The following is a 27,521-nucleotide window of genomic DNA, read 5'->3' on the forward strand; positions in this document are numbered from 1 at the left end:
ATATTCTGGGAATAACATGTGTGGACTAGTTCTTGTTACATTTTGCTTCATAAATCACAATTAACATCTAATTAGAAGTTAAACCTCTGTCTGGAAATTCTAATCTCCCTTTTTAGGAATTCAGCTACCCCCTCCTCATATATAATATCCGTTATCTTGACAATAAAACATATTAGACATTTTGTTAGTCAAGGCCTTTTGCAGATAAGCTTGCATACACATATTTAGTCTTCATTAGATAAAGTAATCATAAATTTAAAACTTTCCTAACACTGACCCATAGATGCTCCCATACAGTATAATGCCAACACCGGTGCTCCATAGAGTTTAATGCCCACACAGATGCCCCTATACAGTATAATGCCCAAACAAATCCCCCCATACAGCATAATGCCACATAGCTGCCCCCATACAGCATAATGCCCCATAGCTGCCCCATTCAGTATAGTTCCCCATAGCTGCCCCATACAGCATAATGTTCCCTTAGCTGAACCTAGTGCCAGTGCCCTTGTAGATAGGGACACAGTGCCAATGTTGATAGTGCCCTATATAGTGCCACAGTGTCTATGTAGATAGCACCAACCCCCCTGTAGATAGAACCATTGGGACTCCTAGAGGGAAGCCCTGATGTCACTGTCCATATATGTCCCATTGCCGACTCTGGCCGGGGATTCCGTTCCAGGAGGAGCCCCTGACGTCAATGTCTATATATATAAAGTAGCGCTGCGCCCGGGGAATCCTCGTCGAGCGGAGGAGCTCCCTCTGCCCCATATGCTCTGAACACATTCTGAAGCAGGGACCTGATGGTTCCCTGCTTCAGTATTAAGTTCAACTGTGTCTGCGTCCTGAGGATGCAGACACAGTTGACAGCGGGACATACCCCCGGCCTCCCGGAGCAGTGGGACACAGCCCGGAATCCAGGACTGTGCCGCTGAATCTGGGACGGTTGGGAGGTAGTCGTCAAGGGCTCCGCTCCTAGCTCACATCCACCTTCCAGCCGGGTGCTGCCGGAAGGTGGATGCGGCAGCAACCGGCGTTCATCCGGCCACAATTTAAATATATAGGATATTGCGCCAGACCTCCCTGGGAGCTTAGAAACAAAAATGCTGCAGGTAAAGTTTTTGGATCCTGCTCCTGCACAGGTCCAGCGCCGTACGGAGCCACAACGTATGTCCCCTGTGCCAGGACAGATCCCATAGAAAGTTATAGGATCCGTTCTAGCATCAGTTTCCCTCCGGCTGTTCTGCGATACGCCAGAGGAAAACTGACGGGCAACGGATATATGTGAACGGCCCATAACAGCCCTTTCTATGCGCTGCACTGTTGTAAGATGTAGACTTTAGGCTTAGTGTTCATTTAAATCATAGCTTTTATTTGCAGGAGATTATACTTGTGTTACGCTCCCTTACTAGTTATAACGTTATTACAATACACACAGAATGGGAAAGTCTCACTGAATACGAGCACGTCTGCTTGACAACAAGTGATGCATTTCAGTAGCCAATGAGACATTTAGAAATCGACTCCAACCGAGAAAAAACCTCTGTTATGCTTCGGGTATTTCCAATTCTTGTGTGTTGTGAGATATTTATAAATTACTTTCATTTCCTAAAGAAGTTTGATTGGTTCTTGCAGGAGCTTTGAGCTACTTTTATATATTAGCCAGTGTATAGCAACACAAGTCCAGAGAGGAGCAGATCAGAACCAGAAGATGGCTGAAGAAAACCAGAACCTGGTGCAGGATGAGATGCCGGCAGACGACGCGATCACAGTCGACAACAGGGAACCACGGTATGAAGGATAGATTAGATAGATAGATAGATAGATAGATAGATATGAATTTATAGATATTCAACAGCACTACCAGCATACCAGGAATCCCCAACAGTGGGTGGTGCACGCAGTGAAAATGATCTCAGGTCCAAGGGAACTTACTTATCCAAAGTAGAGAAGAAAGAAGATTTTTTTAAAGAAAAAAATTGTGTACTTGTTTATTCACGAAGCATGCTCGGTGAATAAACAAGTACGCAATTTTTTTTCCAATTGAAGTGCTGTGGTTATTCTTAATTCTTTACGATAGATAGATAGATAGATAGATAGATAGATAGATAGACAGACAGACAGATAGATAGACGGATAATTTGAGAACTGAAAAAAAGTTCTCCGCATAAATAGGAGCAGATTAATCAATAATGGCTTAAAGATAGATAACAGTTTGGCGCATGTTAGACTCCTTTCCCTTCTTTACACCACCTATTTGGTGATATACTTACCAATATTTTGCACCACAAAAATGCCACACATTTCACTACTAGACAAATTCAAGACCATATTCTAACTATGCCACCCGACGTGGCGAGCATGTTGCAAATCAATGTTCTTTTTGGCGCAAACATTTAATAAATGCAGTGATTTTAAAATGCGTCAAAAATCTGGCACATCACTGGCAGGAACCGAAGGACAACTACATTGATAGATCTGTATAATAGTTGCCAACGTTTTCAAGTCATTTTCATAGCCACGTCGCTGTTGTGCAGGTGTATCTAAGCCCGTGTGCTATACTGTCTCAGGAAAACCTTGAAGTGCCCAATTACTTATCATAAAAGTTATTACATTTCACATAGTGTTATTTGATATATATTAAAGCCTAACTTTGTCTAAAATCTGTAAATCCCACAATCTCACTTTCTGCAGTGTCATTATCAGAGCGCCCAGGAAGCTGAGATACGAGAGTTGTTTGCCAGAGACCATATCTCTGCTTGCTGGACCCGCATAAGTAGGGTAACATGAGAGAAAGTATAATATTGGGGTTAACTAGCAAAGCAAAACTTGGATTGTGCTGCACTCATGAAAAGCCTATGATTATTTCGGTCCCTGCTCTAGCCCTATGTCTGTTCCTCCTTTATTTGATCTAGCGATTTTCTTAAAATTTTTCGTTGACCCCTTTCATTTTCCACTTCCATTGTCTACAGTGATCATTAACTGTACCTCAGCTCCGAGTGGGGATGGCTGTTGGGCCCGTGTCTGCTATTATGAGGGTAACCACCAAGGTAGCAAGTATAGCAGCTGCTATAGGACCCAGCGGGCAAGATGGCCCACCTTTACTCCGAGGTGAGGTGTAGTTAGTGATCGCTGTGGATGATGGGACGAGATAGTGAAAAATGTAATGTAGATTGCGGGGAAAGGAGGAAATCAGCGATGAGCAGCAAACACTATAATCATAAGCTTTTCATGTCTCTGATTTGCTGCTGGAGTTAGTCATGGTGGACTGGGGCCACATTGCAAGTTTTGCTATGGAGCCCCATGGCTATTTGTTACACCCCTGCCTACTATCTACCGAGGCTGGTGATGTATATGGACTCTTAGCACAGACAAGGGTTCACTACAAAGAAAATGTGGCTATGTCTGGGGAAAAATGTTTTAAACCCTGAAGCTGGCCCTTATACAATTATATAAAATTAGCATTTGGGATTTAGACAGAAATGGTATTTTATTAAAGGGTATTCCAACAAGGTGGCACTCAGTAATGTCTAAGAGCGTCAACCCCATCTAAGATGTTCTGAAGATACGTTTCCCGTTTCTTGTCCCATGTACGGCGGAGAGATGGCTGTGCATGAAGGGCCGCTTGTCTATTAAAATGAATGAGACAAAAGCCTACACACGCTCACACTGAGTACAGGAGTGAGGGGTTCACGCATGTATATAGTATGTATGGCTAAGTTGGGTCATACTTGAGACCCCAGTGTTTTATTTTATGGGTTAATATAAACTCACAATTCTTTTCAAATTTTGAGCAGTTTTGCTTATTATAGACTTTATGGTCAAATCATGTGAGCTCCATACAGCCGCCCTACTTATAGCTTCAGTGTGTTAAAGGAGTAGTCCAGGCTATTTCTTCCAAAAACTGTGCCACACCTGTCCATGGGTTGTATCTGGTATTGCAGCTCTGCTCCATTGAAGTGAATAAAGCTGAGTTGCAATACCACACACAACCTGTGGACAGGTGTGGCACTGTTTTTGAAAGAGAACAACCTTGTTTTTATAATCCTGGAAACCCCTTTACCTGCACCACAGGTTTGGAAGACTGCCAGGAGGGCAATAACACCTTACACCATTGCATTCTGTAAACAAAGTGTACCCACGGGCGGTGTCATCACAACAGCACAAATAACAAGATTAAATCGGTACTCCCTTAAAGCCATTGTCCCGTGTTTCAATAGTTACGCCCATTGGTAAAGCCCCTGTGAGCAGTTCATTAACCAAATAATATCATCTGCTCTTTTTTTCAGAAACAGTGCCTCTCATGTCCATGGGTGGTGTCTGGTATTGCAGCTCTGCCACAATCACTTAAATAAGAAAGAGTTGTAATACCAGCCCCGGCCCATGGACAAGAGTGGCGCTGTTTCTGAAAAAAGAAAGCAGACACACTAAACTATAGATGTGACCTGTTTGCACCCAGGGATGCAAGATTCATTGTAAGTGTACACGGACCTCAGTGACAGATTCATTTTTTAATATACGACCAAGGAGAATACATGAAAAAAATAAAAATTTGGCATCAAGCAGTCTTTACATTGCAGCCATTTTATCGGAGTGCTTCTTGATACTATTTCAAGAACAAGCATCTAAGTTCATGGTTTGTAATTCTACAAGCGTCAAATGCAGCGACGCCAGATATAGTCTATAACATGACACAATGTCTGCATGTGAAGACAAGAACATCTCCAGTTGTAATTGTATTTGGTTTAATTCAATATATAAGCAATCTTATATATAAATATAAACTTGTGATATCTATATGATTCATGAAAACACAATAGCGGATATGGGACACCACGGTGGCAGGCGGCTCCAGTTCAAGTTGGCCCTAGGAATGGGACATGTTGGGGAACAAATGTTGGGAGCTTCTATCCCAAGAGTGGAGGTTGAGCTTGAGAAGGGAGAACAATTTTGGTGCCAGGAATATAGAGATAGTTCTATTATTCCTCCTCTAGGCCTCATGCACACGACCGTAGCCATGTGCACGCCCGTGATTTTCGGGTCGGCCGGCAGCGGACTGTCAGCCGCACGGAACGTGGAAACCACGGTCGTGTCCATGGCCCCAAAGGAATGAATGGGGCTGCAATTCTCCCGTGGATTTTCAAGGGAATTGCGGCTGCAAAAGCACGTTCGTGTGCATGGGGCCTAGTTAGCAATGTGTAGTCAGGCAGGTAACGTTCTCCTGACATTTGCCAAACCCAGACATGTCCATCAGATAGAGAAGCGCGATTCATCACTCCACAGAACACATTTCCACTGCTCCAGAGTCCAGTGGCGGCGGCTTTACACCTCTCCATCTGACGCTTGGCATTGTGCTTTGTGATGTTAGGCTGACATGAAGCTGCTCGGCCATGGAAATCCATGCCATGAAGCTCCCAGGCACAGATTTGGTGCTGATGTTAATGACAGTGGAGGTTTGGCTCTCTGCAGTTATTGAGTCAGCAGAGCATTGGCGACTTTTATGCACTGTGCGCCTCCGTGATCCTGCCCTGTAACTTTACGTGGTCTGCACTTCGTGGCTGAGCTGCTGTAGTTCCTAAACGCTTCCACTTTACAATATCACTCACAGTTGATCATGGAATATCTAGGAGGGAAGAAATTTCACAAACTGACTTGTTCCAGCGTTGGTTCTTTCACAAATGTTTGTAAGGCCGGGTTCCGACGGGTCAAATACGCTGTGTAAAAATCACGCAGCGTGTCCAACCTAGTACATTCCGTCCGAAAGATCGCACCACATTGTGGTATGGTTTTCCAAATATAATTTTCGCTGTGGAAGAAAGCGCTCATACTTACCCCCTCCGTCTTCTCTGCGCGTAGTCCGGCCTCCTCCGATGACATTGCAGGCCATGAGACACTGCAGCCTGTGATTGGCTGCAGCAGTCACATGGGCTGAAACATCATCCCAGGAGGCCGACTGCAGGAAGGAGGAGGGCGTTCTGGGTAAGTATGATTATTATTTTTTTTACCGTAGTTGCGATTTTTGCCGCAAAACTTGGCTTTCTGTTGCTGGATTTGCATCCCCATTGAATTCAATGGGGAAACCCCCAACGGAAAATCAACTAAAACAGCATAAATTAACATGCTGCGGATTTAAATTCCGCACCGCAAGTCAATTTATTAACGTTTATGTTGCAGGTTTTTTCCATAGTGTGGGCATGAGATTTACTAAATCTCATCCACTTTGCTGCTACTGTAAATACTGCGGAATTTCCACACAATTCCGTTGCGGAAATTCCACAGCGTTTACGCCACGTGGGAACCCAGCCTTAATCTCATGTGCTGCTGTACCAAGCGTTGCGACTTTTGTGGCGGAATCGCAAAAATCTCATCTCAGGCAAAAAAAAAAAAAATGATACTTACCCAGAACGCCCTCCTTTTTCCTGCAGTCTGGTCTCCTGGGATAACGTTTCATCCCATTTGACCGCTGCAGCCAATCACAGGCTGCAGCGTCACATGACCTGGAACGTCATCTAGGGAGGCTGGACTTCGTGCAGAAAAGAGGTAGGGGGTAAGTATAAACTTTTTTTTTTAACCCAACGCTGCATTCTGCAGCAGAAATTCAGTTCTGTACGCTGCACAGTTTTTACGCTGCGTATCTGACCTGTGGGAACCTGGCCTAAAGCCCCCCATGTACTATGCGCCATTTATAATACTGGTGTCTTCTTATGTGGCACAGGGGCATTTGGGCCTGCTCAGTCACCAGGGCATGGGTGCGACTGCTACCTTTGCACTCCTATAGCTACGCTCCTGATAATGAGTATTTTATGATATGTTTAAAATATTACAGTATAATTCATTATGGTACAATATAACATTGATATATGATATACGTATGTTATATAAATATAATAAATGTTTCTGCTATTCAGCTGTCAGTTATAGACATATTATCAGAAAAAATCACCTCGGTATACAAAATGACGTGCACCAAACCCCATTAATACATGAAATAATACACTAGACAGGAATATTATGAATTGATCATGGCGGATCAGTCGGTCAGTTTTCTAAATCGGGGCAACATAAAATGGAAGAGAGATCTATGAAGAGACATTTTCAAAAAATATGGAAACATGAGGTAATTTTATTGTCCACATTCATTACTTTTTTTTATATTTTTACATTGTTTATTATTACTACTGTGTCCAATATGTATTACTCTCTATTAGGCTTCGTTCACATCAGCGTTGGGGTCCCGTTCTGAAGTTCCGTCTGAGGTTTCCGTCAGAATGGGACACTGAGCAGACACAAACTGACACCGTCAGTGTCATCTCAGGGTCCCGTTCTGACGGAAACCCCCAACGGAACGTCAGAACGGGACCCCAACGCAGGTGTGAACGAAGCCTTACACAGGCACTATCGCAGTACAGATCTCCAAATGCTGAGGAGACGGACCTGTTACATTAGCTCAGGATCTTATTAACATAATGGGCATGTGCAAACAAACAACCAACCAATTAAATTTGAGAATTGTGTGATGTCACCAGTTGCTAGACAGAGGCATCTCCAAACTTGTCGTTTGCTGTTCAGAGATTTGTGACTGAGTTTTCTTATGTTTTACTAAAACATTGGTATTTTTTTTTCAAAATTATTTGTGTTTGTGTCGCCATATTTTAGGAGCCGTAACTTTTTTATTTTTCTGCCGATGCAGCTGTATGAGGGTTTTTTTTGTTTTTTTTGCAGGACGATTTGTAGTTTTTATAGGTACCATTTTGGAGTACATGTGATTTTTTTGATCACTTTTTATCAAATTTTTTTAAGGCAGGAAGAACAGAAAACAGCATTTTTTTTTACTGAGTTCACCCTGCGGGTTAAGTAATGTAATAGCTTTATAGGTGGGTTCGTTACGGATGCGGCGATACCAAATATGTGTAATTTTTCTACAATTTTTTCATAATAAAGAATTTTGTAAGGGGAAAAAGTGGGTTTTTATTTTATTTTTTTTACTTGAGACTTTTATTTATTTGTTAGAAACTTTATTAAACTTTTTTTTTCTAGTCCCACTAGGGAACTTTACTGTTGGATCATCTGATTGCTTTTATAATACACTGCAATACTTCTGGCCTAATACTAGCCTAACAGGCATCAACTAGAGGCAGACCTGGGGGCCTTTATTAGGCCCCCGGCTGCCTTAGAAACCACCGACAACCTGTGATCGCATCGCAGGGTGCCGGTGAGGTGAGAGAGCACCGCATCGCTATTTAGTGCCGCATCTGAGGGGTTAAACGAGCGGGATCGATACTAATATCAATCCTGCCCGCTCTAGCAGGTTTTCTCCCTCCGGTAGATGAAAGCAGGGAGATTTAACTTCTCCTGGCAGTGTTTATTTATGTCGAGGCAGCGCCATTGGAATAAAGCCCGTTAGTGGCTGCCGTAAAAACACCTATGGGCGGTCACTAATGGTTTAAGATGTTTCTGCAGTTCGGCATACACTTTGCCAAGGTGTATATGGAATTGCTTCTATAAAACAAAACTGCCTGAATACATTGGCATTGGAATAAATGTTGCAGTTGCAAATCAGTGATATTACCTCGGTGATGCTGAATATGAAAACGACAGTGCCTCCCTCCCCACCTATTACAGATCTAGCCACCTTTACTGCTGCATTTGCCAGCATGGCAGCCCATGTACGGTCCATAGGCAGGAGTAGGAGGTAAAATATGCCATAGTGCTCAAAGTTCAACTGTTGAATAAAGAGGACCTCACACGGCTCCAGGCATGTTTCTTTTTTTTTTCTAGTTAATACTTGTATTGCCCATGAAATAACAATTCTGGAGCATATTTTTCTTAGAACTTTGTGTTGTGCCATTCCTCTGTTATTCCTCCTAGAAATGTATGAATAAATTCACAACTGGGTGTTAACATTTTCCTTGTCTAAGGGGCGTATCCCTACACAGTCTCACTCTGTCAGCACTGATTGGACGGTGTAAGTCTGTGTAAGGACACACCCTCGACTGGTAACACCCAGTTGTCAATTTATTTATACATTTTTAGGAAGAATAACAGAGAAACGGCACACGTAGAGTTCTAAGAAAAGATGTTCAACATGTCAGGAGAGTTGAAAGGTCCTCTTTAAGCAATTACTGTGATAGACAATGCCTTTTCTATGCCCGGTTTAGAGCATAGGTAGCTAATAGGGTGCGTCCTCCTACTAAGAAAAGCCCCTCTACTGGCTACAGATGAGGACACCGCTGCCACTGGTGGACTGTCTGCAGTACTTGCATTAAAATCGGTAGGTACTATTGACTTTCATAGACTTTAGTGGGCACCCTGCCATGCCTTAAAAGTATATGCGGTCCCTAAAAGCCACTAGCAAAAAAGACCCCCGACAGTCATGTCTGAGGTAATCCACAATATGAGAAGGGGTTGTCAAAACCTCAACTAAACACACAGGCAAATATTCATTTCCCATTCTTTGTATGTAAGCCACTAAATTGAGTAGTACATAGAACAGAGCGCATAAAAAATCACCCTCCTGATTGGTTAGTCGGAGTGACATCAGCAGTTGCTGGGTAGACATTACTTTGTATCTGCTGTGTTGCAGGACTGTGATATTATAGCATATCCTATAATGGCCGGGCAGTACAAATACATAGATTGTGTACGATATTCAGAGAAAATGTATTACATTTATGTTCACTATACATTATATACTACTGAACTATTCTCCTGCAATTCACTGAATATGTTCAATCACATCATCCATGTAAAATCTGAAAACAAATGGTTTTGGCAATTCCAATTTCCTTTATTTTCTAATGATAATTTATATTTGTATTTATATGAAGAATCTTTTAGTCAATAATTATTTTTTTTTGCTCATCATTTCAGTGCTCAGGGCAAATAGAAAAAAAAAAGTTCAACATTGAGCCTCATTATTACAGAACTAATAGAAACTAGTCAGCGTAGCTTTCATTTCTTGAATTACTATTGGTAAGGGCAAAAAATAATTTTTTCCTTTATATATATATATATATATATATTTTTTTTTTATTATTTATTTTTTTATTCCTTAATTATTATTTTTTATTCTGCACTCCATGTTGAATCTTTCTATGCCGAAAACCGGAATATTTTTGATATGTAGCTATTGTCAGAGCAGAGGTTATGTCTACTGCTTCTATATGACTGCAGGACTAGGCAGATTTGCTATTCAAAAGTTTGAAACTCGGTCTACACCCCCTTTATATAGTAATAGTAGTATATTAGCGGTGATCATTCCGTTATATTGGGTACTATTATAACATTAGTCTTTTTTTGCATTAATATTTATAATATATTGCGTGCACATAGTATAATACAAGTAGAGTATATATCATTCTTAGCTATTGCAATGTACAAAAAGGATTGGGATGGAGATCTCTGCACAGTGACACCTGGTGGCGTTCAATGAAACAGCAATTTTTAATTTCTAGAGTACCAATCATCACAAAAAAAAAAAAATCAAAATCACTCTTTAGGCAGATGCAGATGCATATTAGATGTAGTGCAGCCAGTAATGTGAATAACCTGCAGATTTTAAGTGTTTTCTTCCCCCCTCTGTTGGTTTCTGTACATGTTGTTTTTCTGTTTTATCTTCATGGTTTCTGAATAAGCATGTTTTCCTGCTGTGATGTTACTAAACTGTGTGCTCTGAGCCAGGGCCGTAACTAGTGAAGACTGGGCCCCAGCCCTCCCCTAGGAGCCACACGCAGCCCCCTTTATAGATAGTTCCCCCTTGTATATAGTGCCACACAGCCCTCCCCTTGTATATAGTGCCACACATTCCCCATCTCTTGTATATAGTGCCACACAGTCCCCTGTAGATTGCACCACACACAGCCCCCTTGTAAATAGTGCCATAGAGCCCCCCTAGTAGATAGTGCCACACAGCCACCCCTTAGTAGTGCCACGTACCTCCCCTTGTATATAGTGCCACACAGTACCCCTTGTATGGTGGCACACAGCCCCCCCCTTGTATAAAGTGCCATGCAGCACCCCTCCCTCGGATATAGTGCCACAGAGCGTGCCTCCCTTTTATATAGTGCCACACAGCACCCCTCCCTTGTATATAGTGCCACACACCGCCCCTCCTTTGTATATAATGCCACCTTGCTCCCTGGTCCCCCCACTTGTATATAATGCTACACAGAAATTCCCCCCTGTATATTGCCACACAGCCCCCCAAAAAATAAATATATTGTACTTACATGGCCCCGTTCCCGCGACGGATGTAGCGCTGCACATCCTCCGGGTGGGAGGCTTGTGCAGAACAGCGTGATGCAGTGATCTCATCATGCCGGCCTGCGCAGGGAGTCTTCCCAGCGCTTTATAGGCTGCAGCCTACAGTGATCAATTGCATGTGGCTGTTGCTATCACCGCAGCCCGGCCCCTAAATGTTAGGGGACGGGCGACGCAGGCCCCGTAGTGGCGTCGCTACCGCTGTAGAAGCCAGAACGTCACGGGCCCCCTCATGCCGCGGGCTCCATAGCAGCCGATAGTTACGCCACTGCTCTGAGTCAATCAAATGCCCCGCTGCTGTTGCTCGTCCTATTTGCCCATCATACTATTGCACTGAGGCAGAGAAATTGCAGCTGCATCCCCCTCCTCCCTGTATAGATTTTATGGTTTCCCATCAGATGGATTTTTTGGAGACTGAGGAGGTTTCTGAACATTTACAGATAGCCTTGCAGACAGACGGGACAGGGGAAATGCATGATTATTACATAAAAAAAATTCTAATGCAGAGAATCTGTTGAGTGCACCAGAACCCAGTGTTATCTGAATTTGACACATATATGTTTCTCCATGACTTTTATTTGAAGCAGTTATAAAATATCATGTTTTAAGCCTCATGCACACGACCGCAATATTTATCCGCAATTACAGATCCGCAATTGCGGATAAAAATCTGATCCATTCATTTCTATGGGCCACTGACACCTTCCCATATATTTACGGGTAAGTGTCCGGGCCATAGAAATGACCTGCAAAAAATAGAACATATTCTATTTTTTGCATTAACGGACCATGATCCTATAATTTTTAATTTGAGCACTGCCTGCAAATGCGGGTGACACTCCGCGGCCCGTCCGTGCTGTAATCACGAACCATACACATGGCTACGGGCGTGTGCAGGGGGCCTTACTATGGCTAAATAATTTCCTTTGAGATAATGTGCTGTTATTATTTTTCTCTCCATCACAGACCCTTCACATTTCTCTCTTTCTCTGCAGTACTATGACATGTAACAGAAGAAATGTCGTGCCGGCCCTCTCCGTCTTTGTTGCCCTTCTCATCGTAGGCCAAGCTGTATCTGTCTATTTCATCACTCAGCAGCAGGGCCAGATCAATGAATTGGACGCTACAGCAAAGCTGATAAAGCTGAATGAATTGATAAAGAAACTTCCTGGAACACGTTAGTAGCAACATTGTAGTCACATTGTAGCAACCACTGTTAATGAAAGCATGTTGCATGCTGGGGGATACGTAGGAAGCTGTGGTTAATTTATATCTACATGGAATGCCCCGCAGTGATTCCTATAATAATGTTATACTATTATATTGATTGTTAAGCAATTATCTAAAAAAAAAAAAAGGATAGTCATAATTTTAAATCATAATAACAACAGCATTTATAGTAGGTGCAACATTTTTCTCCCTCTGATGGGTGAAGCTGGGTAAATAGGGCGGCACTTACTTAGTGGGGACTACATGTAGTAGTGCCACATACAGCATCCAAATACAAAAAATAGATTTGTGTTATTGACTCTAATGTGAGTGTCTACCCGTAAAAAGATGTTTGTTTCTTTTGTTACTCAAAATAGGCCCAAAACTCTGTGCTGATTAATTGCATAATATATCTTTTTATAGTAGTTTCATCTGGGTTTTTTGATGCAGCGCTCCAAATCCCCTGCATAGACATAAAGGTAAGTAATATTATTCTGGCTGCCTGCCATCACCACAGGAGGGAGCTGAAGAGCTTACTGTACATTTTTTTTTTATTCAGTTCAATGTAAAAATAGTATGCAGAATGTACCTAAGCGCCCTTTAGTGGCAGCCATCATTTTATTATCTATGTCTAAGCAGAGCGCTGTATCAAAAACCCCTATAAGGATATATTTAGAAACGAATCAGCTCTGAATGTTAGATCTAAAAATGCCATGGTGTTAAACGGTAGAGATTCAATGTAAGGGTATGTGCACACACACTAATTACGTCCGTAATTGACGGACGTATTTCGGCCGCAAGTCCCGGACCGAACACAGTGCAGGGAGCCGGGCTCCTAGCATCATAGTTATGTACGACGCTAGGAGTCCCTGCCTCGCTGCAGGACAACTGTCCCGTAGTGTAATCATGTTTACAGTACGGGACAGTTGTCCTGCAGCGAGGCAGGGACTCCTAGCGTCGTACATAAGTATGATGCTAGGAGCCCGGCTCCTTGCACTGTGTTCGGTCCGGGACTTGCGGCCGAAATACGTCCGTCATTTACGGACGTAATTAGTGTGTGTGCACATACCCTAACCCCTTTATGACGAAGGACGGATATATCCGTACTGTGCAGGAGTTAGTTCCCGCAAAAGGACGAATATATATCCGTCCTCTGATCGCGCGGGTATTGCCAGTGTACCCACGCGATCAGCGGCAGGAGCATGGGTGTTCTACACAGCCTGACTCCTGCCGCAACTGCCGGAATCGAAGTGCGCTCTAATTCCGGCAGTTTAACCCATTAAATGCCGCTGTCAATAGTGACTGCGACATCTAATGTGTTTGACAGAGGGAGGGAGCTCCCTCTGTCTCCCCATCGACACCCCCGCAAAGAAATCGCGGGGCGCCGTCGGGTATCCATGGCAGCCGAGGGCCTAACAAAGGCCCCCAGGTCTGCCTTCAGCAAATGCTTGTTAGGCCATGCCAAAGGCATTACCCAATAGATTGCCTGTCAGTTTTACACTGACAGGCAATAATGCTTTGGTATACTAAGTATACCAAAGCATTATATATGCGATCGGCAGATCGCATAGTGAAGTCCCCTGGTGGGACTAAGAAAAACAAATGTCAATCAGTTAAATAAAGTTTGTGAAAAAAAAATAATAATAATTACAGTCAAAATAAAATAAAACTTTTTTTTTTTTGCCAAAAAAGTGGTTTTATTTAGTAAAAGTGTCAAAACAAATAACACATACACATATATGGTATCCCCACGATCATAACGACTTGACCAATAAAATTAACACATTAATTAAACCGCCGGATGAACGGCATCCAATAAAAAAAAACAAAAAATGGCAAAATTCTCTTTTCTCTCATTCCCCCCCATAAAAAATTACATAAAAGTTAATCTATAAGTCCTATGTACCCCAGGATAGTACTAAAATCAAGCCCACATACGGCCACATTGACGGAAAAATAAAAAAGTTACGGCTCTTGGAATGCGGCGATGCAAAAACAAGTAATTTTTTTCTAAAAGGCTTTTTATTGTGCAAACGTAGGAAAACATATAAAACCCTTACATATTTGGTATCCCCGTAATCGAGCCGACCCATAGAATAAAGTTATCATGTTATTTACGCTGCATAGTAAACGGCGTAAATTTATAACGTGAAAATTAATGCTGGAATAGCTGCTTATTTTCAATTCTCTCCTAAAATAAAGTTAATAAAAGTTAATCTCTATACTATAAGCATCTAGAAATGGTGCAATTACAACATACAACTCGTCCCGCAAAAAACAAGCCCTTATACGCAGGGGCGTAACTAGGAAAGACTGGGCCCCATAGCAAACTTTTGACTGGGGCCCCCCCCCCCCTGCTGGGTATCACACAACCCCCCCCTTGTAGATAGTGCCCCCCTATAGATAGCACCATACACAGCCCCCTGTAGATAACGCCATACAGCCCCTTCTGTAGATAACGCCATACAGCCCCCTCTGTAGATTACGCCATACAGACCCCCCCCCAAAAAAAACGGCCTATAGTTTGTCCTACAAAAGACATGCATCCCCTATCCACAGGATAGGGGATACATGTGTGATCGCTGGCAGTGATAAGGAGAACGGGGGACCGAAAGTCCCCCGAAGTTCTTAATGACTAACCTCGGACTTCCGGCGTCTGCGCAGTTCAATAAAAATGAAAGGAGCGCTGGTCACGAATGCGCACAAGCACGACCGGTGCGCAAGTCATTTCCATGGAGCTGCAGACAGACTACGGAAGTCCGAGGTTTGTCATGGAGAACTTAGGGGGGACTTTCGGTCCCCCGTTCTCCTCATCGCTGGGCGTCCCAGTGATCCCACATGTATCCCCTATCCTGTGGTTAGGGGATGCATGTCTTTTGCAGGAACAACCCCTTCAGTGGCGTCGCGCTGTAGCAGCCATAGCGGCTGCTAGCGGAGCCTGCGGCCATGGGAGGGGCCGTGCCTGCGGGTGGCACGGGCCCCCTCATGCTGCAGGCCCCGTAGAAGTCGCTACGGCTGCTATAGCGGTAGTTACGCCACTGCGCATAGGTTTGTACAGCGTAAAAATACAGCTCCCAGCATGGCCGAAACAATGATAAGGATATGCTGGGAGATGCGGTTTCACAAAAATAAATCATACCACCATCATCTCGCTGCAGATCATGCAGTGACTACAATACTGATTAGAGGCAGAATAAACATTTACATTAAGTGACTCACCGGTGACGTCTCAGATTCTAGTTCTTTTCTTCTCCCTCCGGTTCAGACATATATGATGGATTTCTCCCGGCCATGACCCATTTCTGCAGTTTTCCGATTAGATGTCTTCAGCTTCTCACTTTTAATAGTGCTAACCACTGAGCCACCGTGCTGCCCTACATATAGCTTCCCCTATAGTTAGTGCTCCACGTATAGCCCACCTCTGTAGATATTGTCCCACATATAGCCCACCCCTGTAGACTGTGCACTACATATAGCCACCCTGTTGCTAGTGCCCCACAGGTAACCCACCCCTGTATATAGTGTCCCACACATAGCCCACCCCTATAGAAAGTACCCTAAAAAATAGCTCCCCTATAGATAGTGCTCTACATATAGCCCACCCCTGTATAGTGTCTCACATATACTGCCCCACATATAGACCCCCCTGTAGATAGTGGCCCACATACAGACCTCCCCTGTAGCTAGTGCCCCACATATAGACCCCCCCCTGTATATAGTGGCCCACATATAGACCCCCCTGTAGCTACTGCCCCACATATAGACCCCCCTGTAGCTACTGCCCCACATATAGACCCCTATATATAATAGCCCACATAAAGACGACCCCCCCCTGTAGATGGACCCCCCACTATAGATAATGCCATTCACATTTTTATGAGGAAAAAAATATATAAAGTTGACATACTCACATTCTCCGGTTCCCACGCTGTTCACTGGCGATGCAGACATGCTCTCTTCTGAGCATGTCTGCAGGAGCTGAATGAGCGTCCTTCAATGACGCTGATTGGCGGGGCAGAATGACTTGCCCCGCCAATCAGCACCTTCCAAGCATGGAAGCGGCGCGATGATGTCATCGCGCCGCTAGCCAATCAGTGTCATTGTAAGGCACTGGATGGTCAGGCACGGAACATGCCCGGCCATTCAGTGCTAATACATGTATTTGGCTGCCGCTAGCACCGGGGCCCCCTCCGGTGCTAGCGACACCTACAGGCATGAGAGTGCCTGTGTAAGGCTCGGTGGCGCGGGCCCCACAGTAGCGGTGCTACCCCTGTAAGTAGCGGTGCTACCCCTGTAGCAGCCATAACGGCTGCTAGCGGCGCCACCGGGCATTTGGGAGGGCGTGTCGGCTGGCGGCACGGGCCCCCTCAAGCCCCGTAGCAGCCGCTACTGCTGCTACCGCGGTAGTTACGCCACTGCTTATACGGTTATGTCGGCGGAATAAAAAAAAGTTACGACTCATGGAATGAGACCGTGAAAAAACAAAAAATAATCCTTGGTCATTAACGTGCAAAATGGCCTGGTCATTAAGGGGTTAAGTAGTGTAATAAAATTATGATAATATGCAAATATAAGTATATAATAAGTACAATGATTATATACTCGTTCATTCTGGCATGAAAAAAAGAATGTAAAAGTATTTAAATGGGGGTTTCCATATTTAACTTTTATGACATGTCAGATGGGTGGAGACCTGGCAGCCGGAATCTTAAAATCATAGGTCACGGATTCTGACCCTCCTAAACATATCTTAAAATGTATTTCTGTGAAAACCCATTTTAAATAATACAATTGGCAAATTTCTTCTATCTCTTCTTCATGAGCCTCCTCTTATAACTCTGTGTCTATTCTGTATCCATTTACAGCTCCTTCCCAAAAGCGACAAAAATTGAGCATGGAAACTTTCAACATTCCTCTAGCGTTTAGTGATGATGATGGAACCCAACAGGTAATTAAAAAGTAAAAATACAGCAAAAAAATAAAATGCAGAGTTTATATAGAATTTTCTCCAAATTATAAAAAAAATTTATACTTGGGAAGCCTCATCAGTTTTGCAAGGAATTTGTCTTCTCCGCAAGGAACCAGTAAAATATTAGCTACTTTAGCTGTGAAGACAGGACAGGTGGGAGGTAAAATGGAGGTATGACTGCAGGATTAGACTATACAGGGATGGTTTGTCGTCTGTTAACATGGAAACATATAGCCTTGCATAGGAGCTGTATACACAAAATGATAGGAAATTTTTAATGAAGACTAATTGCAAAGTTGCTTCATTTTCCATTTTAGGTGCATTGCAGCAATAAATACAATTGGTTGAAAAGGTTGACATAACCTTCAACGTGTAACTAAATGTTCGACAAACTTCTGACGTGTCATAGTGACATGTCAGAAGTTTTGGTGGGGGTCCGAACACTGAGACCCCCACCAATCGCTAAAACGAAATGGTAGAAGTGCTCATGTGAGCGCTCAGCCGCTTAGTTTCTGTTTAGCTTTTTCCAGAAATCAATGTATCTGAGAAAGTCTATGAGCCCGTACCCCGCTACATCGGCTTTCCGGAAAATCCGAACAGAAATGAAGCGGCTGAGCGCTCACATGAGAACTTCTACCGCTTAATTTTAGCGAATTGGTGGGGGTCTCAGTGCTCGGACCCTCACCAATCAAAACTTCTGACATGTCAGAAGTTTGTCGAATGTTTAGTTACACTTTACTGCTATGACTGCAACATCTTAAAATACCAAATTTTATCCCTTTGACACGGTTACTACTGTCACACTCAAATCTATACAATGAGCAAGATCTTCCCTCGCCTGTCATCACCGGCGTAGCTATAGGGGGTACGGAGGTAGCATTTGTACCCGGCACTGGTCACATATGAAGACACTAGCGTTATAATTGGCATATGATATGTAGGGACCCTGGTACAGATTTTGCATTGAGGTCAAGAAGCTATTGGAATAATTTTGGATTTTTATCTACAGAAACTTCAGGACAAGGCAGAGGCCAGCAACAGTGTTGAAGATGCGGCACAATACATGCTACTGGTGAGTGATGTCTATATGAAGGAGCTACATCATTACTGCAGAAGGCCAAAGACATGATAAGAAGTTGGGCAATCTGACTGGTTTATTGGTTGGAACGAGAATTGTTGCATCTATGGTGACATTACAATTGTTTCAGAATTTGTGGGGCAACCAATATGGCCACCATTACAGCTCACATAAGGGATCTTTTCCAGACTTCTGAAGAGCCTAGTGATACCTCTCCACATAACTAGGAAGATTTCTTGTTCAGAAGTCTTGAAATGCTGATTAACACCACCATTGGGGGGCAATAATGTTGGCCATATTGGCTGCCCATCTTTTCCAGGAACATATACCAAGAACTGACTTTTTGCATTTTTACCAACTTGACTGAAGAGAACATCTTAAGGAACTATGTTCATGGAGGGATCATTTATAATAGTTCTTTAATCGGCAAAACCTGTCAACACCTTAATAAGGTTTGCAAACCATTAGTCATTGGGGGTACAGCATATGACTACGTATTGCCTAGCTGTTCTTTCCTCTCATACTATATGTCCTACATGTCTCCTGGTTGATTACAGAGGGGGAACCCTATGAGAAGATATCCATCATTCAATGGCACTGTCCTGGGCAACCTCAGAAAGTTGAGGAAGACTTTGAGCTATCAGGAATGGATGGTGAGTGCAAATTGCAAAGCGAGAAATGACTAAATCCATTGTTTAATATGCCAAATGCTTTTCACAAAAGATTAGATGAAGGCCGAACCATGATCCAATAGACAAAAAACAGGAGAAAAGTCTATTTGGGATTGGACGTGATCTGTCGGGTGAAATCATTAGTCAGGTTGCATACATATAACACAGGTATCGTCCCTGACTTTCCAATAAACATGCACTCTTAGATCGGAGAAGCATGCATGTTCATTGACATGGGCAGAGGGGGTAAACCACTGTCAAGCTCCAGGGGGAACACAGGAGTGGGCATGTTAAAATCCTCTCAACATTGAGTGGTTTGAAATCAGGCAAGAATAGGTTCTTTTAAGTCCATACAGGTGACATATGTAATGTATGCTGCAATATGTATCTGTTATGAGCAACACCTTTTTTTATCAAATGGAATATTTCATAGCTCAGGTAGTCACAGGAATAATATTTTACATTTGTCTTTCAGCAATTTGACACCTGGATGCAGCAGTGGTATCTGTTTTACTTAGTGCAGAACTCCAAAGTACCAGAGACCACTCAACAACCAAATGACGATACTGTCACAGGTACCAAATCCATAACTCTCAAGTCTCCGAAAAAACATGGGAAAAAGTAAAAAAAGATCTGCTATTATAGGGTTCTGTATCGTAAAATGATAATAGGAGGTACTATAAAGGGGTAAATATGATATTTTATTGATCATAAAGAGTCATACAAGCGGCAGAGCCAGGTGCATGGCGCCCGTACAGCAGCAGATAGGGTCTGTACTGCTCTGCACTATGTGGCTGTAGGCATTCCAAGTCCCACCCTATGGTGCTTTTGTACATCCCAGTATTGCAGAGATATTCCACTGTAGAAGCAATCTGAGGAAGAATATCTTCATAGCATGGCATCCTATAAAACTTGATAACTTTTGTTTCTACTGGATTCCATATGAATCCGAGAGAAACAACCTATGATTGAAATTGGAGACATAGGGAGGTACAGCAAGGACCATGGCTCTCTATGACTGGCTTGTACGAAACCGCAATATGGCCTGTGGATGAGCCCCCAGTAGACACTACTTCACCCGTGTGTAGGCTGCATATGAATTTATACATTGTGAGACGTAAGTCTGAATATATTTCCACTATTTAGGTGGTAATTTTTTACATTGGTTTAGATGTCGGCTAGACTGACTGTAGATGCATAAACCAGGAGTCCCCTATTCAGAAGGTAGACAAAATATGTCAGTAGAACGTCCGCTAATATAATGTAATATGGGATACACACGGCTTCTATCCAATGCATTTCAAAATATTCACAATTTCTTCTTCAGGAACCAGTGTGCCACAGAAAAGAGACCTACCTGTTGAGCTTGGAACAAGTGGAAACTTGGTTTATGCCTCTACCAGTTACTCAACCGACTCAATGCCCAGTTTTATCGATGAAACCCCAAGTGGTGAATATATGTTCCCTCATGTCTATTGTATATTGCGGAACCCTTTGTAGCAAACACATAACACATGAAGAAGCAGAACATGATGGTTCATAGGTGATGTTATGTGATTTGTTACCTAAAAAAACTCACCTGCAATATATAAGTAGTAACCACCTACAAAACATATTCGTTTCCCGTTACTTACATAGAGCCATCGTGTTCTTCAGCGTTGTACTGAAGTATATCCACTCGTCCCAATCCCGCTACCTTGTGGGGCTCACTATCTAACAATCTTCCCACAACACACTTTAAAGAAGGCTAAATTAGCCTATTAGTAGGTAATTGGAATAATATAGTGGTCATCAATTGGAAAATGATCTAGGCATAAGCCCCGTTCTCCTCCTGTGTCTTGTTTCTGTATATGTCTTGTTCATGTCCAACCTAGTATGTAATGTCAATAAATATAGAATAATAGTAATGACAAAATTTCATGAACATGGCATCTGAATTTTGCAAAATATGCCTTAGGCCTGATTCACACGAACGTGTTAAAGATCCGTGGGACCGCCGTTGAAACAGTGGCCGTTCATACAGCCGTTGTTTCAACGGACCGTGTGAAGGGTCCGTAGGAAAATAGGACATGTCGGTTCTTTTCACGCATTCCTCCATAGACTCAACTATGGTGGATACGTGACATCGCGTCCCGCAGCGTTGAGCACAGATGCACCTCGAAAGTGAAAAACGGTAGTTTTTCACGTCCGAGATGCGCAGCGCTCGTGTGAATCAGGCCTTAGGGTGCATTCACACGTGGCATAGATGCTGTACAATTCCGCAACCCAAGAACTAGAGAAATTTGTCTGAGTTGCGGAATATTTTTCTCATTGACATACATTGTAGTTTTCCGCAACTTATTTTTATACTGTGGAAATACACGGCAAATACGCCTAGGCACCCTTAGGCCGAGTCGGATATGCTGCGTAAAAAACTGTGCAGCGTATCCGACCTGGAACCCGCAGCACCTTCCGTCTGAAAAACCGTACCATGGAATTTCCGCAGCGGAAAACAAAAAGGGTTCATACTTACCCTCTTCCGCGCCTAGTCCGGCCTCCTAAGATGACGTTGCAGGCCATGTGACACTACAACCTGTGATTGGCTGCAGCGGTCACATGGGATGAAACATCATCCCAGGAGGCCAACCTGCAGCACGGAGAGGGTTCTGGGTAAGTAATGATGGTTGTCTTTTTTGTTCCTAAGTTGCGATTTTTGCACAAAAGTCATGACACTTGGCTTTCTGTTGTGGGTTTTGCACCCCCATTGAATACAATGGGGAAAATTCGTAACAGAAAAACAAAGAAAACGCAGCATAAATTGACATTCTGCGGATTTAAATTCAATTTATTAAAGTTTACGCTGCGTTTTTTTTTCCGCAGCATGGGCATGAGATTTTCTAAATCTCATCCACTTTGCTGCTACTGTAAATGTTGCAGAATTTTTGCACAGAATTCTGTTGCGGAAATTTCGCAGCGTTTACGCTACATGGGAACCCGACCTTAAAGGGGTTGTTCTAAAGTTAATATTAAGAGGTATGGACATCACAGGGACCCCATCTATGAGCCAGAGCTGAGAGCCAATGCAGTTAGGACAATCATTTTAGTCTTCATATGTAATTTCAGGCTGCTCAATCACTGCTGTCCTTGAATTAAAGGAGTTGACCAGGCTTAGAAAAACACGGCTGCTTTCTTTCAGAAATAGCGCCACAACGGTCCAGGGGTCTTTTCTGGTATTGCAGCTCAGCTGCATGAAAGTGAATGGCGCTGAGCTGCAATACCACAAACAACCCGTGGACAGGTGTGGCACTGTTTTTCCAAGAAAGCAGCCATGTTTGCATTTGGATCAATATGCTACTTGTCATGATTGCTGGTCCGTGATAGACTATAATTTAGTTTAAAAAAAAGAAAACTTCTTGCACATAATTTTGGTAGCGTCATTACAAAAGAAACCGCTCATTACAGTTTCGCCAAATACAAGTTATTCTTTGTATACTAAAAAAATTACAACATTTTCAATATACTTTTGTATAAATTCCTCGCAGCTTTCTAGATCTTTTATTGTTGTTATTTAATAGGAACTTTTATGGTCTCCAGTGGATAAAAATCTGTCCTGGTCATGTGATGGACACACAGATGCACAGCTTGTTACAAGACACAGCTCAGATAACTGTACTGCAACGAGCCCTGCAGCGGTGTGATCATCATACGGCCAGGACAGATTTACATCACGTGGAAGTAAGAAGTAAATACTGAAGGTATTGAATGACAGCAAGCAGAGATCTTAAAAAACCATGACAAATTGATAAAGCATATTGCAATAAATCTACCTCTATTTTCTGAACCTGTAATACCCCTCCGCTGGCAAAAACTGCCATTTTGCCACCTGCTGGAAGGTGTGGGTTGGCATAGGAGAAAAATAATCTAATTCTTAAATAAGTGTGTGTGTGTGTGTGTGTGTGTGTGTGTGTGTGTGTGTGTGTGTGTGTGTGTGTGTGTGTGTGTGTGTGTGTGTGTGTGTGTGTGTGTGTGTGTGTGTGTGTAGAGTTTTTATGAAGCAAACCACCATCTCGTATAGACAAGTAGGTACATATTTGAGTGTTATTAGTACTTGCAAATAGTGAATTATAGCAGATATAAAGAATTCACCAGTAATCCGCCATGTTTCATGGTTTTTCTGGTAACGCTTGGATTTTTATATAACGTGACTGGTTTATGTCTCCCCTGTAACTGAAGTCGTCTCAGTAAAGACCTGTTCACATTACGTTTGCCTTCCGTTTGGTCTTTCCGTTCATCTGTTTCGTCAGAGGAACAGATGAACGCAAAGACAGACGCAAAGTATTGTGTCTGTTTGCAATACCATTGATTTCAATGGTATTTTTTTCTTTCAGTTGATTTCACTGTTTGCCTCCGTTCCGCTAGGTTTCCGTTTTTTTTGACTGAAAGAATAACGTAGCTCGCTACACTATTGTTTCTGTCAAAAAAAACTGAAACCTAGAGGGATGGAGGCAAACCGTGAAATAAAAAAAAAATACCATTGGAATCAATGGTATTGCAAACAGAAACAATACTAATTCACATATGCCTGCATGTTATTTACATACATTGTTTTATGTCGAAGGTGCCCCAGTGATGACTCCATGCCAACTAAAAACCCAAATCCATTCTTTTCCTGGTACCTACGTGCCCCAATGCGATGAGAACGGCAACTTCACACCCATTCAATGCTGGAGGAGCACAGGATACTGCTGGTGTGTCTACAAAAATGGAACGGAGATCCCAGAAACCAGGACTCGGGCTAGACTTGACTGCACAGGTAAGCACAGCCTCTAAGTCATCGCAGTTACGTTCTCCATGTTGGCACCAGTCATGATGAGGGGCTTATTGGAATATAAATGGTTTAAATAAACAGAATTCATGTTGTGGGGGTTTCATCATTGAAGAAAACAGATGGAGCAGACGGGGACATACACAGAAATCATAGGGCCGCGGGCTGTCGGGACATGCTGGGAGTTGTGGTTTTGCAGCAGCTGGAGGGTCACAGGTTGGGGACCACTGATATAATCCACATAGCAATAAACCATTGGAAGCTTAGTAATGGCTTCTGCCCATAGCAGTTCATCCCATGTACCATATAATGAAGAGACTTTGTTTTTTTCCTACAGTCATTACTGAGCCAATGGATGAACCAATGAATACGTTTGTGGATTATTAATTCATTCACGGTAAGTGCACGATGTACCGCTATGTGTTATTGGTTCTTACCTTTCAAATATATTGATTGAAGCAAATACAGTAATAAATATACAGGTTTTTTTTCCCCACTTGGTGACCTGGACACTTTTACCCACAGGGAATACGTACGCACCACACTTATGCTGGTGTGAATCCAGCCTGTTACATCCGTAATGGACGGAACGTATTTCGGCCGCAAGTCCCGGACCGAACACACTGCAGGGGGCCGGGCTCCTAGCATCATAGTTATGTACGACGCTAGGAGTCCCTGCCTCTCCGTGGAACTACTGCCCCGTACTGAAAACATGATTACAGTACGGGACAGTTGTCCCGCAGCGAGGCAGGGACTCCTAGCATCGTACATCACTATGATGCTAGGAGCCCGGCTCCCTGCACTGTGTTCGGTCCGGGACTTGCGGCCGAAATACGTTCCGTCCATTACGGACGGAACATGCTCGTGTGAATCCAGCCTTATGGTATAATCACCGAAAAAACCGTAACATGACAGCGAAGTCTGAATATACCCTTAAAGTGATACTCACCTGATTCCTGCTGTTTGAGATCCATAGGGGGTTTCATACCGGCAGCACTTCCCCCTACTGCTGCACGTTGCAGTCCAGAGCAGCAGTTGTCCTGCGCGTGCTGCAGAAATAGCCCCATTCTGATGAATGAAATAGATTTGCTTCAGAAATTCTGTGAGTGACCCTACTAATACACCATTAAAGTGACCCCCCCCCCCCCCTAGTCAAAAGTAAAAATTTGAATATACATTGAAAATGTATAGTTAACATACATGGTGCCCTCCTTTTGAACGATCCTGGCCCCAGTTGTCATTTTTCCAAAATGGCCACCACAGTCTTAGGAAGTCTGAGACACGCCTCCTCCATAGCCCACTGATTATACAAAGCACTGATGACATCATCTACGCTGCCCCCATTGAAGGGCAGTGGAGGGGGGGGGGGTAGGTGTCTCAGACTTCCTAAGAACGCCCTACATAAGGAAGTCTGACATTGCAGCAGCTATTTTAGAGGGATGACAATGGGGACCAGAATTCTGGAATTGCGGCAGGACTATTCAGGAAGAGGGCACTACTGTATATTTGCAGGGTATGGTCAAATTCTTACTTTAGACTGGAGGGTCGCTTTAAGATCTACTGCCCAGTGCCTGAGTGCATAATTGTGTCTGCCGAAATACTAAAGAAATAATAAAGACGAGTAAAAGACAGATCCAACTAGCAGATGACCTGCTTGCTGACAGTTTCCATTTATCAACAGGAGACAATCTTATTATACTTTTACTGACTTACACCCCATGCACACGGCCGTGCCCATATTCACAGACCGCGATTGCGGGCACGGCCGGACGCATTTTTGGCCCATTCTCCCATAGTATGGGAGCATGATCCGTAAAAAGCAAGATAGGACATATCCTATCTTTTGCGGGACACTTCCACAACCCAGACACCTTCCTGTAAATAAACCGTGGACAACAGAAGTGAATTGGTCCATAACTGCGGTCCACCATTACGGACGATTTTTACGGTCGTGTGGACGAAGCCTACAGAGGCCACACAAATCTCACTGCTGCAGTACAGGCGTCTTTGGACTATGTCAGGAGCGAAATATCTGTTCCTACAGAGTACGTTGAAGCACGCCAGATTATTGTTTCTATTTATCAGATTCATGGACCCCTATGGCAGTCCTAATTTGGCTCTGTACAAAACGGAGCGGTTAGCCTCTATAAACACTGGCGTATGTACCATATGTGCATACATCCGCCATAGCGCCCCATTGACCCGATGTGTGCCAAAAGACTATGCCCAGCATGACATTCTGCTATATAACAGGAAATCAATAAGCGAGATGCAGTGCGTCAGGAATATGGCCGTGTAATGAAGCCCTAAATGCATTAACCCTTTAACCGCTCATTACTCTATCATTCTTGTAATGTTCTATGACATTTTAAATTGCAGGTGAAAAATAATCTGAATGAAGAAGATAATTGGTGATTCTGCAAAACCGCAATCCCCATACTCAAGGCTGCCTGGTTCAAGCACAAGCTTTGTAATTTAGTCCGTTTGCTGTTCTTTTAGAATAAAACCAGTTGTGTCAGGGGTGTAACTACTTCATTTATTCCGAGTCATAAGATAATGCTAATGAGCGATTATGAAAATCATTATTATTTATCAGGCATACCGGTGAACTTACAGTAATCATTAAAAAAAATGTTAACATTTGCTTGACTAGTAAGGGTCTATTCCCACACAGCAGATTTGTTGCAGAAATTTCAGCAACTGCTCCTTTCATCTGAATGGAACGTGCAGCAATGCACCATGCGCTTTCTGCAGAAAACTCTGGTCAGATGAATGGAACTTATTTTGAGTCACAGAAATTTCTGCATAAAATATGCAGCGAATTCACCCTGAGGGTAGGACCACACTAGGCGTAAACACTGGATTTTCCGCAACGGATTAATTGCGGAAAATCCGCAGCATATTCTAGCAGCAGCAGTGTGGGTGAGATTTCAGCAAATCTTGTCCCCACACTGGTAAATATCCGCCGGGAAAAACCCCGCATAAATTGACCTCCGGTTGATCCGCAGCATGACAATTAATTCTGCGGATACGCAACTCTTCTGTTGCAGGTTTACCCATTGAATTCAATGAGGGTGCTTAAGCCTGCAACAAAGCAGTGTGTTGCAATATTTGTGGCACAATCACAGTGGTGCGCCGCAAAAACCGCAAGAAAAAAAAAATATATAAAAGTTCCCTGCTTCTCCAGTCCAGCCTCCCTGGATTACATTGCAGGGCATGTGACCGCTGCAGCCAATCGCAGGCTGCAGCGTCACATGACCTGCATCATCATCCCAGGATGCCAGACTACGCACAAAGAGGGAGGGGGGGGGGGGGGGATAAGTATGAACGTTTCTTTTATTATTTTTCCAGCACCCCTTCGCAACGGAAATTTTGCTGGAAAACCGCATCAAAATGTGGTGCCATTTTCCAGGCGCCATTCAGGGCGGCTACGCTGCGCAGCTTAACGCAGTATATCCGCACTGAATACGTTGCGTGTATTCCTACCCTAAGGCCAAATGCACATGATGCGTATTTTGGTGAAGCAAATCC

General features: G+C 43.3%; 1 protein-coding gene across 2 annotated transcripts; it reads left to right on the top strand.

Moving 5' to 3' along the window:
- The first annotated feature begins 1,592 nt into the window (after positions 1–1,592).
- Positions 1,593–26,517, top strand: CD74 (CD74 molecule). Of its 2 annotated transcripts, XM_075856164.1 has the most exons (10): positions 1,593–1,791; positions 12,255–12,436; positions 17,334–17,416; positions 18,447–18,509; positions 19,073–19,168; positions 19,662–19,761; positions 20,514–20,636; positions 23,784–23,978; positions 24,328–24,387; positions 26,370–26,517. In XM_075856164.1, exons 1-9 carry the CDS (start codon positions 1,712–1,714, stop codon positions 24,375–24,377), a joined length of 972 nt encoding a protein of 323 aa, XP_075712279.1. In that variant the 5' UTR covers positions 1,593–1,711; the 3' UTR covers positions 24,378–24,387; positions 26,370–26,517. The 2 variants fall into 2 exon arrangements, with proteins under 2 accessions (XP_075712279.1, XP_075712280.1); XM_075856165.1 differs by lacking the exon at positions 20,514–20,636 and having other exon boundaries at positions 1,594–1,791.
- The last annotated feature ends 1,004 nt before the right edge of the window (positions 26,518–27,521 follow it).

Source organism: Rhinoderma darwinii, chromosome 3 (assembly GCF_050947455.1).
Source record: "Rhinoderma darwinii isolate aRhiDar2 chromosome 3, aRhiDar2.hap1, whole genome shotgun sequence".
NCBI classification, from domain to species: Eukaryota; Metazoa; Chordata; class Amphibia; order Anura; family Rhinodermatidae; genus Rhinoderma; species Rhinoderma darwinii.

What these genes read in the sequence shown, in the direction of transcription:
- CD74 (XM_075856164.1), top strand. Translation starts at nt 1,712, where the DNA reads ATGGCTGAAGAAAACCAGAACCTGGTGCAGGATGAGATGCCGGCAGAC. An exon ending in GTCGACAACAGGGAACCACG is followed by an intron (nt 1,792 to 12,254) that starts GTATGAAGGATA and finishes CTTTCTCTGCAG; the next exon opens with TACTATGACATGTAACAGAA. An exon ending in AAAGAAACTTCCTGGAACAC is followed by an intron (nt 12,437 to 17,333) that starts GTTAGTAGCAAC and finishes ATCCATTTACAG; the next exon opens with CTCCTTCCCAAAAGCGACAA.